Here is a 12,014-nt window from a genome sequence, read left to right as displayed (position 1 = left end):
GCTGAGACTTCCTTTGAAAGAGTAAGTCTGAGTCTTACTCTTTCAAAGGAAGTCACTGAGTCGCTCCACACGAGCATGAACGAATGAGTGAGCTGTGAATCCCTGTCCCCAGCTGGAGGCCGTGGAGACGAGGAGACGCCTGGAAGACGGATCGATGTCTCCCGTGTCTCCGTGGGACCAGAAGGTCACAGAGTGCACGGAGGAGGTCGTCCGTGGTTCAGGTTCACAACACGGTTAAACATAAGACCTGCTCACGGTGTCCAAAGAGAGAAGCTTCGTTTTCACTGAAGTCTCTTCAACACTTCAATATCCAGGTGAATCTGTTTCTGCAGGATAATAATATCAAACTCCTTCAGTTCTACGTCCCGTCACCGTACAGCCTCAGGAACAGTAACACACATCTGTATTAACGTCATCTCAACAAGCACCAACGCTACGTTAACATTACAGGAGCTTAACAATGTTACATAACGTTAGATAACTAAAGTAACACTTTAATAACAGTAGACAACAATCATTCATTACTGCAGGTATCTTGCCTGGAGGCTAATTCATTAGCTGTCTGCTTAGCGGAGCTAAGCTAACAAGCCCGGTACAGAGACACCAATATCTGCTAATCACTGGTAACACCTCAAATACAGCCGAACAACAAACCATATTAATAAGATAAGTCCCTTATTATAATTATAATCATCCGATATGTGAGTGAAAACTTCTCCACAGACTCTGGTCTGCCTGGGAAGAGGGTTAGCCTGTTAGCTCAGGTGAAGCCGAGCTAACAGGCTAACAGCCCTAGTGAGAAGCTAATGGGTCGGGGGTCATCCAGGGTCGGGGTCAGAGACACAGTGATGTCCGTGTCCAGGGAGTCTCTCCTGCCGACGGGAAACCTCCGAGGACAGAGACTCTGGAGACACATGTCCATAAAGACACATCTCTACAGAGACGTCTATACAAACACACGTCTCCGTGGGGACACTTCTATAACCCTAGCCCGGCTATAGTTGTACGATAAAAACATGCAGTTTAAATAAATCAGAGACGTGTTATAAATAAAAGTTTCTATTGAATTTTATTGTGTTAAATTCTCAGTTGAACATGTAAAGGAGGAAACTTCATTGCTCATCTGTAACTAACTAATCTAACATAACTATTTAATCTAACATAACTAACCTCCTCCCGTAAATCACCATCAATGTGATGTTTGAAATTCACTGTTTGAAAACTGTGCGTGTGCAGAAAGTCACATGACATCAGAGAGTCAGCTGATCCGTTCATCAAGTCTCCATGTACCAAGGCAGTGGTCAGAGGGGACACTAGGATCCTTTAGTTCCTCGAATCAGTTTCTCCATCATCGTCCACTGATCTGGAGTCACCTGAAATGAAAACATTAAAACACATGACGACCTAAAAAACTATGAACTGTTCATTTAACGTCTGTCAATCATCTGATGCTCGGTTTCAGACGGAGACTCACCCTGCGGAGCTCGTTGAACTCTCCGGCCATCGACACGTACTCTCCTCCATCGAGCCGGATCACCTGAACACACACACACAAACAGACACACACACACACGCACACACACACACATCAGCTCCATCCAGATGTTGGACCAGAGTCAAACAAACTGGTCTAAGATGAGTCTGAGCTCTGGTCTCTGAGTTAAACCCCAACAGAAACCACTCTGAATCTAAACCTTGACCTGAAACTGGTTTAAGATTTTGAAGAGGCTGAACCCAGTGTGCACTCACAGCTCCAGACATCCAGGTGGCGTAGTCGCTGCTCATGTACGCTGCCAGGTTTGCGATCTCTGCTGGTTTCCCGAGGCGACCCGTCGGGATCCGGCCTATCATGGCCTTCTCGAACGCTCCAGTCGGATCCAGACGACTGAACGCGCCCTGAACACAACCACAAATAATTCAGAGGCTACAACACAAACCTGGAAACAAAAACATCAAACTCATAAGTACCTTGGTTCTGATTGGTCCAGGCTGGATGATGTTAAACCTGTGGCCATAGCGCCCCCACTCTGCAGCTAGAGACCTGACACACACACACGGTCATTAAGGTTGGATACCCTCGCTTCCTGTTTGGAGCTGTGTAGAGGTGAAAGGTCACACTGACTTGAAGAGTGCCTCGACTCCGGCCTTCGCCGACGCACTCGGGACCACGAATCCAGAACCAGACTCCGCATAGATCGTGGTGATGGCCAGGAAGGAAGCACCTGGACAACAAGAGATACAACGGCTCAACTTGTCTGACTCCAGATCAGCCGAGATCCGTTTTAACTCCGGATCAGCCTCTAACCTCTTTCTGACTCTGGATCAGTCTCTGACCTCTTTCTGACTCTGGATCAGTCTCTGACCTCTTTCTGACTCTGGATCAGTCTCTGACCTCTTTCTGACTCTGGATCAGTCTCTGACCTCTTTCTGACTCTGGATCAGTCTCTGACCTCTTTCTGACTCTGGATCAGTCTCTGACGTCTTTCTGACTCTGGATCAGTCTCTGACCTCCTTCTGATTCTGGATCAGTCTCTGACCTTTCTGACTCTGGATCAGTCTCTGACCTCTTTCTGACTCTGGATTAGTCTCTGACCTCCTTCTGATTCTGGATCAGTCTCTGACCTTTCTGACTCTGGATCAGTCTCTGACCTCTTTCTGACTCTGGATCAGTCTCTGACCTCCTTCTGATTCTGGATCAGTCTCTGACCTTTCTGACTCTGGATCAGTCTCTGACCTCTTTCTGACTCTGGATCAGTCTCTGAGCTCTTTCTGACTCTGGATCAGTCTCTGACCTCTTTCTGACTCTGGATCAGTCTCTAACCTTTCTGACTCTGGATCAGTCTCTAACCTCTTTCTGATTCTGGATCAGTCTCTGACCTCTTTCTGACTCTGGATCAGTCTCTAACCTTTCTGACTCTGGATCAGTCTCTAACCTTTCTGACTCTGGATCAGTCTCTTTCCTAGCTCCAGAGTCACATATGCCGTCCCATTCAGGACGATGTCTGTGATGCTCTTCCAGCCGTTCGGTGAGAGGCGCTCTGATGGACACACAAAGTTTCCTGCTGCATTGTTGATGATCACCTGATCCAATCAGAGCACAGAGGTTAGGTCAGAGTTCATGACATCCCAGTAACGTGTGTGTGTGTGTGTGTGTGTGTGTGTGTGTGTGTTACATCAGGAAGTCCTGTCAGACTCTCCATCTGGTCGACACAACGAGAGACTGCCTGAGGATCTCTGACGTCACACTGAACCACATGGACCTGGGGGGGGGGGGGGGGGGGTGGGGGGGGTTCGGACCAGATTAGACAAGTGCAGTTCAAACCAGTTCAAACCAGTTCCGACCACTCAAGCCCCTTCTGTATCAGGTTCTGGTGGGTCACCTTGTTTCCAGTCTGGCTGCTGATCTCGTCGGCCGTCTTCTGCAGAACATCCAACTTCCTGAACAACAAACAAAAACATGACATCAGGATTTTAACAATTCATAGAAATGTAAATAAATCATAATGATTTGTTCTGTGTGATAAAACCTGAAGGTGAAACATGCTGCTCAGTCGTCTTGAAACACCTGCTGAGCTCGACCCTCATCACAAGTTATTAGAACCTGAACTCACTAAGTTCATTGCTCTTTAAAAGGCTGAACTTGCAAGATATTTTCTTTAATATCGTCATTACATCGGTGGTTTAAAATAGTTTTACGATAACGACAATAATATTATTTATCACAGGCAAAGTGAAATATCCTGAATTGAATCCAGACGAATCAAACAGCCTCAGTTCACAAACCATCACTGGATATGTGAACCGTCTAGAAAAGGTCAAATCAGTGGGTGCAGCTTAATGAAGAGTTAGTCTGGTGCCCTCAGGTAACTAGGGTTAGGTTAGTCCGTGACCTCTGACCTGCTGGCGATGACGCACTGAGCTCCCAGCTGGGACAGCGTGGTGGTCATCGCACGGCCGAGTCCTGTCCCGCCTCCTGTGATGAACGCCACTCTGTTGCTGAAGCTTCCTGTCGGCAACATGACGCCTTCGGCTGCAGGGAAGAACCCCGACTGGGAACCAGACTGGGAACCGGACTGGAGAACCGCCGACTGGTGGAACCATACCTGGAACAGACAGAGCTTCACTCACTGAACTTCTACAGGTCCATTAGAATCAGAGGATTTAAGAAATCAATCAATCACCTGCTGTCAAAACAAACAAAAACACACACACACACACACACACACACACACACACACACACACACACACACACACACACACACACACACACACACACACACACACACACACACACACACACACACACACACACACACCTTGTGAATTGAAAGTTTCGTCGATCTCAACAAACTTGCTCGACTGACAAGCGCCGCCATTTTGTCTGAGCTGATGACCTCTGACCTGGACCCTACCAACATGGAGGCCGGGGTGGGGGGGAAGATAAAAAGCAATAAAGTAACGACATGCGTGAAAAACTTCAATAAAACCTCAGCGGTAAGATGAAACGCAGTGAAACAGAATGAATAAGGAAATAAAAGTTGACAGATTTAAACTTGTTAACAATCTTCACCGCATGATGGCGCTGTTACTGTGAAATATCTGCCTCCCGCCACTGAGCAACAGTGGTTCAGTCCAGAATGTGACGTAGATCACGTGATACCGTAAAACATGTAATAATCCCTCCTGTAGAAAAAAAGACACCTTTGTTTTCTGATCGATCATCGCAAACAGACTTCACACGTGACGTCATCGATAGTCGATTCAGTCTTGTTATCGATTATTTGTCCAGCGAGCGTCGCAAGAAGCCAGATGGGACTTTAATTTTGGAAATGTTCTTGTCTTCTTGGACAGTTACGGTACCGGTTTGGTCCGACAGCACTCGCTGTGGACCACCACCAGCTGATGGAACCGCCGCGGGATTCGAGCAGTGACTACTGGCGACAGATGGAGGAACGAGTCTTCGAACCCAAAATGGTTCTGGTCTTCAGCGGGAAACGGAAGTCCGGAAAAGATTATGTGACGGACCTGATAAAGGGGCGGTTAGTACTTCCGGTTTGTTTTATTAACGTTGAGCCATGACTGATTAGTGATCGATAACTAGGAAGAGACTCTCACTGACGTGTAATCACGAGGTTGGCGGTTCGATCCCGGTCTCTTCCATTCTATTAAAGACCTGAGGTCTGTTCTATCTCTGGTTCCGGACCAGGTCTGGTTCAGGAGAGATAGAACAGATCTCAGGTGCTATGAATCATCACGTGATGACGGTAGTCGCTGTGATTGGGTGTCTGCAGGTTGGGCTCGGACACGTGCTGCGTCCTGCGTCTGTCCGGACCTCTCAAACAACAGTATGCTGAGGTGAGATCTGCACCGCAGACACACACACACACACACACACACACACACACACACACACACACACACACACACACACACACACACACACACACACACACACACACACACACACACACTCTGACAGCATGATGCTGCTGTGCTGCAGGAGCACGGACTGGACCTGGACCAGCTGCTGGGCCCTGGTCCTTATAAGGAGCGGTTCCGGGCCGATATGATTGGCTGGGGAGAAACTCGACGACGCCATGACCCTGGATTCTTCTGTCGCCTAGCAACCAGAGGAGCATGGCAGCCAGTCTGGGTACTTGTGTATCCAAGCAACTCAAAGTGACCAGTGGCCTCACGAGCTTCTCTGATTGGACGGGTGGTGAGTGATGCTCTGCTCTGATTGGTCAGGTGGTGAGTGATGCGCGGCGCCTGTCAGACCTTCAGTGGTTCCTGTCAGAGTTTCCTCAACAAACTCGAAGTGTCAGAGTTCAAAGTTCAGAGGAAACCAGGAAGAAGAGGGGGTGGAGCTTCACTGCAGGTGAGACATGTCTCTCTGTGTGGCGGGGGGGGGGGGGGGGGGCGTGGACTGATTCCTTACCTGTCTGTGTCTCCACCCGTCTCTCCTTCAGATGTTGATGACGCAGAGTCAGAGTGTGGGTTGGACAGTGGCATTGAATTTGATTGGATAATCAGCAATGAGGCCGACGCCCCCTCATTAGATGAGCAGCTGCAGCCAATCCTGAGGCTGGCTGAGGAAGCAGCTTCATCACTGCACCTGACCAGACCCCAGCAGGTGTCCTGAGAGGAGCGCGGTCACATGACCCTTCATGATGTGAACCTGCTCCGGGCGTAGTTTGATGTAAAAACTTTCAGTCAGCTGGTTCTCACACACACACACACACACACACACACAAAGCCATAAGTGTGTGAATGTGAGGCATCGAACCACCAACTAAATGTCATAAAATAAAACGTTTTCAAAGGAAAAGTATTTTCATTTTATGTTTTAATGCAGAAATTAAATGTAAGTGCAACTTTTCCTGTGGTTTATTAAACTGATGCTGAACATGACCTTTATTACTATCATGAAATATAAATGATGAGTTAGATTATTATAATGATGTAAAGCTTTAACATTTAAACTAAAAATAAAACACAGTCTCAGTTTGGATCTAAATACCAGTGACAACGTTTTAATTTATAAAATCTGGACATGATTTATTACAATGAGTAAAACAGTGACGGCACCGGATTCCAGGTTCAAACGTTTCTGGACTTTATTCGTGATCAGGTCAAAGGTCACCTGTAGACAAAAGCTTAGTGCGTCTCTGATTGGCCCCTGGTAAACCACATTTGGCAGTGGAATGCCGCACTGTGATTGGCTGCCTTAGACCATTCACCCATAAACAAAATCAAAACATCATTAGCTAACAGGAAGCTAGCTCTAATCAATCAATCATTAATTAGTTATTGTGTTATTATAAGTAAACTAATCAGAGTAACAAAACATTCGGACAAACAATTAGTTTCTTGTGAGTTAATTAGTTGTTAACAAGGGAATGGTTGTAAGTCACTGTTAAACTCCCTTAGTGACAAAAACATCAGCAGCTCTTGGTCTGGCCTCTCCCCTCAGTGGGGGAGGATAGGGGAGGAGCAGGGAGGATTTGAGGAGGAAACTTCAAACGTGACTTAAGATTCAGAGAAGGAATCACTAAGAGGAGGAGAAGGAGAAAACCTCCCTCACCCCCACCAGAAGAGGAGGAACATATGAAGAAGGGGAGAGGGACACACGTTTCCTGACATCCACAAAGCAGCCAGCAGAGAGAGGTAAAGGGGGAGGACAGGAGCATAGGGGGGAGGAATGTTTTGGCCACAGAGTTTGACCCTAACTCCTCAACATCCACCAGGGGGAGCTGAAGGAGTAAGGAGTAAGTAGGTCAGCCGCAGGAGGCGCTAGTATAAGGAGCGATAGGAACATTTGGCCACCGAGTTCCCTGATGTCAATCAGAGGGAGGAGGGAGGAGGTTCAGCAGGAGTTGAGTTCCTCCATAGTCTGATTCAGAGTCGCCTGAAGCTCCATGTTGGCGTTTCTGGCTGAAGTCAAAGTATCTGAAAACAGAATCAAACGGTCAAGTAGGAACCAGATACTCACGGTTTCCTGTCAAAGTCCAGACCACAACCTCCTGCTTCCAGTCTTACCTTCCAGCTCATCAATGGCTTTCTCCAGTTTGGCCACGGTCCGCTCGGCACACTCCGCTCTGCTCTCGGCCTGAACGGAGGAACAGTGGACAGACGGAGCTTTAGTAACTTTGGGATGGATTGAAATATTTGTGAATATTCACAATATTTTTTTTCTGACCTCTTTGAGTTTTCCACTCAAGTTCTTGATCTCCTCTTCATACCGGTCCTCTTTCTGAGAATACTGAGAGAGAGAGAGAGAGAGCGTCAGAGTCATCAGTTTGTCTCCAGTCCGTCCAGACTCGTCTGTACTGCAACACCAAGTCCCTCCACAAGAGGCTGCTGTGGCCATCAACTCTCCAAAAGCTCATGTGTGATGACTAAAGGCCGATGTATGCTTCTCTGTTCAGACGGGCACGGACACATGGCAATGCCTTCTTCGCCGTGGAACCTCCTCTCCGGGCTCCTGCTAGCTGCGGTGGGAACAGCTCAAAAACCTGCTGTCATGACTTTAATCCCACGGCTGTCATTAGACTGTTTCTCCAACACCGTCAGGTTAGAAGCAAACACTTGGTGGTGGTTAGTATCGTGAGTCCCTGCTGAGTGTGTGTGTGGAAGCTGGGGGGGGGGGGGGGGGCGGGGGGGGGGAAGCTAGCTGCCTCCGTGTAGCTTCAAGCTGTTGAATTAGCAACGCAGTTTGGAAACAAGATCGGGGAGCCGCTGCGCTAAGAAATTATAAACATAAATATTATGACCCGCTGGGTGTCACTTTATTTCAGCAAAAACTGTCGCGTCATCAACATCCTTTGTGTGTTAGTTACCATCGTTCACTTTGTGTGAGGAGCCGGGGGACGTAAATAAACACACGTGGACTTCTTCTACATTTAAAGCTTCATGAGGTAGGCTTCTCTAAGCTCGTCTTCTGTTGCGCCTCCTACTGTTCTGGCACCGAATTGTTTTCAGCACCGGAGAACTATAAATGAAAAAGTAAAGTAACGGACTCGGAGAACCATACATAGGCCTTAACACCGCTGCGCCTCTGTTGACACCTCCTCACCAAAGGTAAGACTGTTGTTTTCATCCTGTCTGAGTGACATGTGAGTGAGGCAAACATTAAAGTGTCTTTACTCCAGTGGGAAACCCCGGATTGTCACAGCTGTTTGACTCGGAGTCTTATTGCATCATTAAAACTCAGGGACATAAACAATAAGCAGGTTATATTATGTGTGCAGGAGGAGGTGCTGAGGCACATCTAAAGGTCAGAGGCGATGGAGGTCAGGGGGAGGAGTTCCTCTCGTTTGATTGACAGCAGGTGGGAGATACCTTGTCCTCAGTTGCCTGCAGGCTCTTCAGTGATTGGTCAAAGCTCCTCAACTGCTCGTCCAGCTTCCGAACATTACTGACAGAGACAGGTAGACGAGTGGAGAGAGAGACATGTGTTATTAATAAATATATTTAGGTATATATATATATATATATATATATAAATGTCATCTGTTGTAAACCTCTCAGCCCGCTCCGCTCTGTCTTCAGCTCGTTCCAGCTCTCCTTCCAACATCAGATGTTTACGAGCCACCTGTCAATCAAACATTATAGACACCATGAGGGTAGAGACACACAATCACAAACAGGCCACAGATGACAAGGTCACAGACAGATGACAAGGTCACAGACAATCTCTGACCTCTTCATATTTGCGGTCGGCCTCCTCAGCGATCTGTTTGGCTTCTCTGAGCTGAACCTCCAGATGCTCCATCTTGTCCTCGTCCTTCAGAGCTCTGTTCTCGATCACCTTCATACCTCTGAGAGACAGACGGGCAGAGACAGATGGTGTTATAGGAGGCGTGTGGTGCGGGCGTGTGGTGCAGGCGTGTGGTGCGTCGCTGACCTCTCGCTCTCGTCGGCAGCCTTCTCCACCTCGTCCAGTTTATGGAGAGCGGTGGAGAGTCTCTCCTGAGCTCGGTCCAGATTCTCCTCACTCAGCTGCAGACGACGACCCAGAGCTGTCACCTCCGCCTCCGCCTGCAAGTCACAGCACAGGGACACACAGTCAGCTGACCCATCACCCCTGTGTCTGTCAGAGTGTCATCAGAGGCTGCTTGTGACCTTAGTACAGACTCACCTGACATTCACAACATTCTTTGTCAGATATTTGTGGCATCTGAACAAACCTGATGCACAAATACACAAGCCCACTGAGGAGCGACCAAGGAATGATTACCCCCTTTAAGATGCCACAGTCGAGAACTGTCCCCCAATATGGTGACAGTTCGCTATGGCCAGAGATTACCCACAGTTGTCCTGCTGTTACACACCACCCCCCCGCCTGCCGCCATGTTTTATATAAGACAACAAATCTTGGAGCCTTGCTGACTTAGAGAGGTCGTCCTCCAACCAGAAGGTCGATGGTTTGATCCCAGTCTGCATGCCGGAGTGTCCTTTGGATACCGAAACACAAACTGACCCTCACAGAAAAACACAGACTCAAATCCTCCTCAATATTCAGGTGAGGGTGGAGCACCCGGTGCAGCAGACAGACAGGAAGAGAGGGAGTCACTCCACCGTAAAGACGTGGCTCTAAGGCTGCTCTGGCACATGGAAAAACTAACTTGGTTCTTAAAGGTTTTCATAACTTCAAACCAGCCCAAGCACCAGTTCCACTACGGTCAAAAAGGAGCAACGCCAGCGGAACCTGACAGAACCCCCGCTCCCCCTGTACAGGTGCTTGTACCTCCTCTCTGCTCCTCTTCTCCTTCTCCACCTCCTTCTGCAGTCGTTCCGCCCTCTCCTCGGCCTCCTCTGCCTGATCCTGCAGGACCTTGATCTTCTTCTTCACCGCATCGATGCTGTTCACTCCTCCGCTCATCTTCTTCTTCTACTGCACAAATAACAGACGGTTTTTGAGTTTTAAGGTTTTTGTTCAGGGAAGTGAAATAACTAGTAAGTTAATGATCAGACTCTAATAAAGAAAAATAACCTGAAACGATTTCTAGCATCAGTTCAATTTTCTGCATCGTGTTTAAAACGAGCGAAATCCACGTACATTTTCTTTTGTTTGATGAAATCACGTTAATAAATAAAATCTGCTGCTGGTTAATTTACTCCGAGTCCAGTTCACATGAAATTTGAAATGTAGAAGATCTTATGTGACAACAGGTGCGTTCGGCCGCAAGTAGTTCTGAGCAGCGTGACGTGAACCTAAAACATGGCCAATTGAGCAGCTGCAGTGAGACTGTGGGTTCGATCCCCAGTAGTGCACTGTGACGTGGCCTGCACGGGGTCAGCCATCTTGTGTGAGATGATGCACAATTTAAAAGGAACTGGAAACTGTGCAGAGAGGAACTGAACATCAGGTCATCAGTTCGCCGGAAGTTGGCAAGAGAGCAAATATATAAACACACTCTTTGCTGTTATTCACGTGTGCCTTATTATTACTGAACATTTCTAATGTGGTGATAACTTAACCTCCGAACTGCTCCTCTGTGTATTTATACTGTGGTTCTATTCTCAGCTGAAACTAGGTTCACTTCGTTGTTTGTGCAAAAACACGAGGATTTGAAAAAACATATTTTTCATCTGCAACAAAAGATCAAGTGAAGTCGGTCTGTACTGCAGCCACCGACAGATGACGTCAGAGGATCGAGTCCATCAGTCGAAATGAAATTAAATGAAGTTAAACACGAGGTTTATTTAACAATCAGCTTCTACTGACTTCGTCAATGAGCGATCGACTGTGTGATGATGACTCATCGTGTGTTAGCAGAGGAAGGTGATGATACCGTTTGAGTTTAATAAAGTGATCGATGATTATCGATTATTTGGGTGACAAGTTGTTGATCAGCAGTTAGCACGTTAGCTGCTTCTGCTAAACGCGGACCAACGCCCTGTTAGCCTGTTAGCATGTTAGCAGAGTGCAGAGCGAGCAGGGACCATGTGCACTGTGTGGTGTTTGTCACCTGTTCGAGGCCCCTGAAGAAACCACACCTGAGCCCGTCACTGTCCGGTTAGCAGCAGGTTAGCTGTTAGCAGCAGGTTAGCAGCAGGTTAGCTGGTAGCAGCAGGTTAGCTGCTAGCAGCAGGCTCGCGGCTGAAAGAGGCTAACGGTGCAGAGATGTGTCTAACTTTAAGTTTTATAAACCGAACTGGCTCACGGTGTCAGTCCTCCCCGTCTGCTGGTCCTGGTACTGGTCCTGGTCCTGGTCTTAGTGTTGGTCCTGGTGCTGGTCTGAGTGTTGGTATTGGTCCTGGTACTGGTCTACACTGTTTCCTGGTCCAGCCAACCATAGATATGCAGCCAACTCCCAACTGACCCCTCTTCCGGGTTAAATTCCCTCTACAGGATGTGACGTAGACACGCAGGTTTGGAAAATAAAAGTAGTTTCCAGTGAAATCAGAATCCGAAGTTCAGCTTAATGATTTAATCACGAATAGATTCGATTTTTACTTTGATTAAATAGAAACATATAAAACCCTGTAACCAGGGCAACTACAACC

General features: G+C 47.6%; 3 protein-coding genes and 1 long non-coding RNA gene across 9 annotated transcripts; 1 reads left to right on the top strand and 3 right to left on the bottom strand.

Annotated features, from left to right (window-relative positions):
- Positions 1 to 1,050: 1,050 nt before the first annotated feature.
- decr1 (2,4-dienoyl CoA reductase 1, mitochondrial) lies at positions 1,051 to 4,431 on the bottom strand. The gene is made up of 10 exons (XM_053432269.1): positions 4,319 to 4,431; positions 3,898 to 4,103; positions 3,381 to 3,438; positions 3,174 to 3,260; positions 2,934 to 3,081; positions 2,123 to 2,222; positions 1,969 to 2,041; positions 1,750 to 1,896; positions 1,475 to 1,537; positions 1,051 to 1,373 (listed from the first exon to the last, which is right to left on the bottom strand). The coding sequence occupies exons 1-10, from the start codon at positions 4,418 to 4,420 to the stop codon at positions 1,314 to 1,316; spliced, it is 1,044 nt and encodes a 347-aa protein (XP_053288244.1). The 5' UTR covers positions 4,421 to 4,431; the 3' UTR covers positions 1,051 to 1,313.
- Positions 2,528 to 2,918, bottom strand: LOC128449207 (uncharacterized). The gene is made up of 2 exons (XR_008339852.1): positions 2,650 to 2,918; positions 2,528 to 2,593 (listed from the first exon to the last, which is right to left on the bottom strand). It is a non-coding gene; the product is annotated as an uncharacterized LOC128449207 (long non-coding RNA).
- A 267-nt stretch (positions 4,432 to 4,698) lies between the features above and the next one.
- On the top strand, positions 4,699 to 6,519 carry pmvk (phosphomevalonate kinase). Its single transcript, XM_053432268.1, has 5 exons — positions 4,699 to 5,041; positions 5,294 to 5,357; positions 5,503 to 5,655; positions 5,751 to 5,880; positions 5,972 to 6,519. Exons 1-5 carry the CDS (start codon positions 4,905 to 4,907, stop codon positions 6,142 to 6,144), a joined length of 657 nt encoding a protein of 218 aa, XP_053288243.1. The 5' UTR covers positions 4,699 to 4,904; the 3' UTR covers positions 6,145 to 6,519.
- Positions 6,508 to 11,852, bottom strand: LOC128449203 (tropomyosin alpha-3 chain). 6 transcript variants are annotated; one of them, XM_053432265.1, is made up of 9 exons: positions 11,643 to 11,852; positions 10,252 to 10,398; positions 9,409 to 9,542; positions 9,205 to 9,322; positions 9,026 to 9,096; positions 8,844 to 8,919; positions 7,702 to 7,764; positions 7,542 to 7,611; positions 6,508 to 7,451 (listed from the first exon to the last, which is right to left on the bottom strand). In XM_053432265.1, exons 2-9 carry the CDS (start codon positions 10,384 to 10,386, stop codon positions 7,369 to 7,371), a joined length of 750 nt encoding a protein of 249 aa, XP_053288240.1. In that variant the 5' UTR covers positions 10,387 to 10,398; positions 11,643 to 11,852; the 3' UTR covers positions 6,508 to 7,368. The 6 variants fall into 6 exon arrangements, with proteins under 6 accessions (XP_053288240.1, XP_053288239.1, XP_053288236.1 ...); XM_053432264.1 differs by having other exon boundaries at positions 11,664 to 11,852; XM_053432261.1 differs by having other exon boundaries at positions 11,672 to 11,852.
- Between the last annotated feature and the right edge of the window lie 162 nt (positions 11,853 to 12,014).

This window comes from Pleuronectes platessa, chromosome 10 (genome assembly GCF_947347685.1).
Source record: "Pleuronectes platessa chromosome 10, fPlePla1.1, whole genome shotgun sequence".
NCBI lineage: Eukaryota > Metazoa > Chordata > Actinopteri > Pleuronectiformes > Pleuronectidae > Pleuronectes > Pleuronectes platessa.
This window is presented reverse-complemented; position numbering and strand designations above follow the sequence as displayed.

What these genes read in the sequence shown, in the direction of transcription:
- pmvk (XM_053432268.1), top strand. Translation starts at nt 4,905, where the DNA reads ATGGAACCGCCGCGGGATTCGAGCAGTGACTACTGGCGACAGATGGAG. An exon ending in TCAAACAACAGTATGCTGAG is followed by an intron (nt 5,358 to 5,502) that starts GTGAGATCTGCA and finishes GCTGTGCTGCAG; the next exon opens with GAGCACGGACTGGACCTGGA. An exon ending in GAGCATGGCAGCCAGTCTGG is followed by an intron (nt 5,656 to 5,750) that starts GTACTTGTGTAT and finishes CTGATTGGTCAG; the next exon opens with GTGGTGAGTGATGCGCGGCG.
- decr1 (XM_053432269.1), bottom strand. Translation starts at nt 4,420, where the DNA reads ATGTTGGTAGGGTCCAGGTCAGAGGTCATCAGCTCAGACAAAATGGCG. An exon ending in ACTGATCCAGAGTCAGAAAG is followed by an intron (nt 2,223 to 2,933) that starts GTTAGAGACTGA and finishes CTTGTTGTCCAG; the next exon opens with GTGCTTCCTTCCTGGCCATC. An exon ending in GGAGTCGAGGCACTCTTCAA is followed by an intron (nt 2,042 to 2,122) that starts GTCAGTGTGACC and finishes TGTGTGTGTCAG; the next exon opens with GTCTCTAGCTGCAGAGTGGG.
- LOC128449203 (XM_053432265.1), bottom strand. Translation starts at nt 10,386, where the DNA reads ATGAGCGGAGGAGTGAACAGCATCGATGCGGTGAAGAAGAAGATCAAG. An exon ending in GCTGCCGACGAGAGCGAGAG is followed by an intron (nt 9,323 to 9,408) that starts GTCAGCGACGCA and finishes TCTGTCTCTCAG; the next exon opens with AGGTATGAAGGTGATCGAGA. An exon ending in TGAGTGGAAAACTCAAAGAG is followed by an intron (nt 7,612 to 7,701) that starts GTCAGAAAAAAA and finishes TCCTCCGTTCAG; the next exon opens with GCCGAGAGCAGAGCGGAGTG.